The sequence below is a fragment of the Humulus lupulus genome, chromosome 5, assembly GCF_963169125.1.
Source record: "Humulus lupulus chromosome 5, drHumLupu1.1, whole genome shotgun sequence".
In the NCBI taxonomy this organism is placed as follows: domain Eukaryota; kingdom Viridiplantae; phylum Streptophyta; class Magnoliopsida; order Rosales; family Cannabaceae; genus Humulus; species Humulus lupulus.
In genome coordinates, this window is record NC_084797.1 from 4,675,329 (window position 1) to 4,681,977 (window position 6,649).

General features: G+C 27.1%; 1 protein-coding gene across 1 annotated transcript; it reads left to right on the forward strand.

Moving 5' to 3' along the window:
• Nucleotides 1-319: 319 nt before the first annotated feature.
• On the forward strand, nucleotides 320-5,271 carry LOC133777850 ((+)-alpha-pinene synthase, chloroplastic-like; the record flags this gene model as incomplete). Its single annotated transcript, XM_062217600.1, has 7 exons — nucleotides 320-421; nucleotides 1,416-1,692; nucleotides 1,979-2,381; nucleotides 2,852-3,070; nucleotides 3,621-3,759; nucleotides 3,841-4,095; nucleotides 4,858-5,271. Coding segments are annotated over 7 exons (1,689 nt in total), but the record flags the coding sequence as incomplete, so codon positions are not given.
• Between the last annotated feature and the right edge of the window lie 1,378 nt (nucleotides 5,272-6,649).

Sequence of the window (6,649 nt, forward strand, 5' to 3'; positions counted from 1 at the left end):
ACTAGATAATAGAAATGATTTCTTCCATTCGATAAAGTTCCTCGTCTAGCCTAACAAGTACGTACTTAACTAATCTATGGTCTCCAACATTAAAGTTACAACTAATATGAGAAACACCATGAAAAGTTAGACAAAAATGGATAGTAGTGAATAATAAAAAAAAAATGGACGCGTGTATAAATCTAAAATAAATTAACTAAGGCGGAAGACTTAAAGTCATCTTACAATAGTATTTTCATTAATGTTTTTGCCTAACTCACAGTCGTATCGACATATATAAATAAAAGGCAAACCAGTGCAGAAGTTTTCACCTTAAACATTTGCATATCATGGATATATAATTACAACAAAATGCAGTGCATGGCTGTTCACCAATTTGCTCTATCAACTCTCCCTAGTAGCAGTAGTAATAATCAGTTTGGTAAACTTCTCACACCTTATTATAAAACATCAAGATCAAGATCAACTACTTTCTATCCCATTCGTTGTTCTGTGGTTAATAGTCTTAGGTATTATTAATATTTTCGGTATATGGATAAGTTGTAATTTTATTTTTTTTATATGACGGTGTATAATGTAGCTATAGAAGATCTTTCACAAATTTTCAGAAAATTCAAGATAATTTAGCTAGGATGTCGAAATTAGGATTTAAATAGTCTATTGGACACGCGTATAGATATTGAAACAAGCTAGCATGTATGCAACGAGCTATTTGAATCTTGATTTCGGTATCCTAAAATTATTCAGAATTTATTAAAAATTTTGTGAAAAAAATACCTGTAACTACATTATATATCTACTATCATGTAAAAAAATTAGAGTTGGTACTATAATAATGATATATATATTTATAAATAAATCTAGTACATATCACGGTACGTAGCGAGTACTTATATCTTAATTTGGTAAGGTAGTTACGTATAATGTCCTAATTAATTGTGTATGTATGTATGCATTAATTATAGGCTTTTCGTTTTGTGAATGTATTTTTGTAGTTGTCTCATAAATTTTTACAAATTCTTTCCACACACTTTCTTAAATTATTTTTATTTTTTTCCACCTCTTTATAATTTATTATTTAAAATAAAATAAAATATCTTTTGGCACTTCCAGTTAATTTTTTTAAGAATTAAAAAAAAACTTAATAACAATTTTATTTTATTATTTTAACTCAATATATTATAACAAAATTTAAAATAAATAATTAAAAAATAAAAATTATATCAGAATCGAAATCATTAGTAAATTAAAATATTCTATTTTCATGCTTCTAAAAAATTAAAGTATTTAAAAAAAATTATTAAAAAATATAAACTAAGAAATTTGTAATATTTGATGAAGATATTTATAATAATTTGCTAAAATAATATATTTGGTAATATTAAATTAATTAATGTATGGTATATTTTATGCAGGGAGAACCCTATGTAAGTCGAATAAATAAGCTGGAGGAAAATGTGAAAAGGATGCTAGCTGGGATGGAAAACTCTTTAGCCCAACTTGAGCTAATTGATACATTACAAAGACTTGGAATATCTTATCGTTTTGAGAATGAAATAACTTCTATTTTGAAAGAAAAGTTCATCAATATTAATAATAACAATATTTTTAATAACCCTATTAATTATGATTTGTATACCACTGCTCTCAATCTTAGACTTCTACGCCAATATGGATTCACAGCACCTCAAGGTATATATATACACATATATATTTCTATAACTAATAAATCATTCTAGCATTAAAAATATGTATACACTATAAATATTCGAAATTATTTGAAATCTCTTGAAAATTTGTAGGATGTTCTTAATGGCTATAATATACACTATGGTAGTAAAAAAAAAATTAAAATTTATAACTATTGACATGCCGAAATCAACTTTTGTCATCACCGGTGTTTACAAAACACTGTCAGCATCGTACGTACATAATCTTTCCATATATATATTGATCGAAATGTGTTATTATATTGCAGAAATTTTTTATGATTTTATGGACGAGAGAGGAAAGTTCAAAGAAAACATAAGTGATGATATTGAGGGAGCATTAGCCTTATATGAAGCTTCATTTTATGAGAAAAAAGGTGAAAGTATTTTGGAAGAAGCAAGAGTTTTCACAACCGAATGTCTCAAAAAATACATAACAATGATGGAGCAAAACAGATTATTGTTATCATTAGATGATAATGTTATGGCATTATTAGTGAAACATGCCTTGGAGATTCCACTCCATTGGAGGATAACAAGATCGGAAGCTAGGTGGTTTATTGGTGTATATGAGAAAAAACATGACATGAATTCTACTTTGCTTGAGTTAGCCAAACTGGATTTTAACATGGTGCAATCAATATATCAAGAAGATCTAAAACATCTCTCCAGGTAACATAAGTAAACCAATTTTTTTTTATATAAATATATATAGGGCAGCACTTCGGTGCAGCCAAGGTAATGTTTCGCTACTTAAAAAAAAAAATTCCCAATTTTTTTTATGACAGTATACATTATTGTCATTTAAGACATCCTGCAAATTTTCAAAAAATTATGAATAGTTTAAGTGCCGAAAACAAGGTTGTTGCACGCGTGTCTATTTTTTTGTATGCGCGTGTAAAATTTAACTGTTTAAACCTTGTTTTCGGCACTGTAAATTATTCAGAAATTTTTAAAAATTTGCAGGATATCTTAAATGACAACAATGTACACTATCATAAAAAAAATTGGGAAAAAAATTAGAGTGTCAAAATGTGGTTTGGCTGCACTAAAGTTTTACCCTATACATATATAAATTTATGTTTAGGGTTTGGTTAGAATATATTTGTAAACTTGGAGAATAAATAATGTCTCTTTATTAGGTGGTGGGGGCATTCTAAACTTGGAGAGAAAACGGATTATGCTAGAGATAGATTGGTGGAGGCTTTTTTATGGCAGGTTGGAGTAAGATTTGAGCCACAATTCAGCAACTTTAGGAGAATATCTGCAAGAATATATGTTCTAATTACAATAATTGATGATATATATGATGTGTATGGAACTTTGGAGGAACTAGAGCTTTTCACCAAGGCTGTTGAGAGGTAAGATATATATAGATACATATATAGGGAGCCACTAGTATATACATTTTTTTTTATAACACCGATGCAGTCAGTTTTTACACCTTGATAATTTTTTTTTCTATTTTTTATATGACAATGTACATTATTATCATTTAAGACATCCTGCAAATTTTCAATAAATTATGAATAATTTACAGTACCGAAAACAAGATTCAAATAGTTGAATTTTACACGTGTATAAAAAAAATAAGCACACATGCAACAAGTTGTTTAAAACCCTAATTTCGGTACCATAATTTATTCGGAATTTCTTGAAAATTTGTAGGATATTCTAGATAGCTACAATGTACACCGTCATATAAAATTTTTTGGGACTATGTCTATCTAGGTGCCGAATATAAAAAAATAATATACCAGTATTGTCAAAAAAGTTGATAAGTTGTAATCACTCCATATATATATATATTACAACTTTAACTTTATATGAAAATTAAGTTAATTTGATCGTATTGATAGATAAAATAAAAAATATTCTCTATTGAACAATTTGTATCAAATTGGTTTGAAGATGGGATGTGAAAACTATAGACGAGTTACCAGAGTACATGAAGATGCCATTCTTTACTTTGTTTAATACCGTAAATGAAATGGCCTATGATGTGTTAGAAGAGCAAAATTTCGTCAACATTGAATACCTCAAGAACTCGGTACGATTTTTTTTTCTTTCTCATTTTTTTCTCAATAAAATTATATTTCAATTCAAATATTAATAATATTTAATATTGCAGTGGGCAGAGTTATGTAGATGTTATTTGCAAGAGGCAAAATGGTTCTATAGTGGACACAAACCAAGCTTGAAAGAATATATTGATAATGCTTGGCTTTCAATTGGATCAATAGTTATTTTTGTGCATGCATTTTTCTCTTTTACAAATCCCATAGCAAAAGAGTCCTTAAAATGCTTTGAAGAGGGTGATCATCATGCTATAAGTCGCCAAGGATCCATGATTCTACGACTTGCAGATGATCTTGGAACATCATCGGTAAGATCATAAGTTACCATTGAAAATTCTTTTATATATTTTTGTGCTATACATATATATATATATATATATATAATAATTCTCCTATAGCTCCACTTTAAGCCCTACTGGTGGGACTCTCAGTGTTCTCGACATTTGAATAGTTTTCGGCGCGATTTGTTTTTATGATCGTGTATATTGTAGCTATTTAGAGCATCGACGCGATTTTTAGAAAATTCTGAATAGTTTACAGTACCGAAAATTAGGTTCAAACATGTTGTTGCACAAGTAACTAATTTTTTTTATGAGCGTGAAAAGCAGCATGTTTGAACCTAGTTTTCAGTATTGTAAACTATTCGAAATTTTCTAAAAATTTATAGGATACTCTAAACAACTACAATATATACAGTCATAAAAAAAATCGCACTGAAAATATCTCACAAGTCAAGAACACTGAAACTCCCTACCGATAAGGCTTAAAGTGAAGCCCCTATTACGGATATCTTGGCAAAATAGCTTATTTTTTAAAGTTATTTTGCACTCTAGCTTAGTTTTGATAATTCTTTGCAAAATGGTTTATGACAATTTAGACAGCTAGTCGAAAAATTCAGACAGCCGATGATCGAAAATTTAATACAACGTACTGGTCAGATTTTTAGACAGAGGTCATTTTGCAAAAAACTATCAAAAGTAGATTAAAGTACAAAATCACTTAATAAAAGAGGTCATTCTCACCAATTTCATTTAACGAAACATAATATATTGTCTTAACTGATTGACCAGGATGAATTGAAAAGAGGTGACGTCCCTAAATCGATTCAATGTTACATGCACGACACTGGTGTTTCTGAAGAGGAAGCTCGTGAGCACATCAAGTTTTTGATAAGTGAAACATGGAAAGAGATGAATAATGAAGATGAATATAACTCTTGTTTCTCAAAAGAGTATGTTCAAGTTTGCAAAAATCTTAGTAGGATGGCACTATTTATGTACCAGCATGGAGATGGACATGGTTCTCAGAATAGTCATTCAAAGAAACGCATTTCAGACTTGATTATGGATCCTATTCCATTATAAAGTTAATTAATTAATAATTAATCATAATGAAGAAGATAATAAATAATTAAAAAAAGACTTTATTGTATTGAACTTTGTGTGTTGAAAATAACAATTTGAGTAGTGTAGTACTCATCTCTAGTTTTAATTGTTGAGTTACAAGTGGCTTTATTATGTATGAATTTTGTTTCAATGCTTCATATAGATGGTGAAAATAAAAAAAAAGAATTAATTTAAAATATTGACTATATTAACTGTTAAATATTAATTACAATTGCCCCTTACGTACAAAATTTATTCTTTAAACTAATCTCCATAATTGCTTAATTTATATAAGTTTTAAAATTCCTCTAAGATTCGGTATTGCAACAATAAAAAGCATAGATAATTTAACGGTAAAATATTTGTTACTACTTTTTCTTATTGAATTATTTCACAACATTTAATTTATAACCACATAATAGTTATTAGAAAGAAATTAAGGGGAAAAAAGGAGAAATTTACAATTATACACCTAGAATTTAAACTATTTATAAAAATACCTTCAACAAAAAAAAAATTGTCCCAACCTTCAACAAAATTAATTACACAAATATCGGTGCCATGTCAGCATAGCATACCAGATTTTTAAAAAATTCGGAAACTTTGCTTCTCGATTTTTTTTTTCTGGGTTATAAAAAGTTACATTTGTACCGATAATATACCAATTTCTCACTTTCTTTTAATTAAAAACTTTATTTTTATATCATATTATTTATATACCTTTTGGTTACCTCGAAAACTCATTTGTAGGCATCTTAATATACCAATTAGTTATTATTATGTTATATTATTGTACATTATTATTTAAGATATATTTTGGTAACATTCAGGCTTATTTAAGAAACTAATGAGTTGTTATATAGTATAAAAAGTTACTATATATAGTTTATCAATAAAAATTAATTTAGTATACTACACGGTTACTTTTAATAGACTTTTTTAATCACTCATGTAATTTACATATCTTATTATTAAATATATTTATATTACATTCAAGTTTATTTTAAAAACTAATTAGTTATCATATAGAATAAAAAGTTACTCCTATAATTCTAAGTTATCATGAATAGCTTATTAGAAAATTGTATTATTTAGTATACTGCATAGTTACTTTTAAAAGCCACATTTTTGTTGCTTTTAAAACCATTTAAGATACCAATTGGTTATCTTTTAATATATGACTAAATTTTGTGATATGCCACAAATTTAAAACAACTAACAAACTTGGTGAGCTACCGAAAAGAGTCTTTTTATGTTCTATTTAAAAGTCACCAAATATTATCCTAAATAATTTATTTTAATAAAAATAATTGAATGTTTATAAAATAGATTTAAAGTTGTTTAGAATATCATATGTTATCTTTTAAATGTAAAATAAGAATCCAAATTTTGGTATATTAAATTTTGTTTAAGTTTAAAATTTAGTTACTTTTTTGTTAAAAAAAAACAAAATTGACGAATTGGTATATTATCGGTA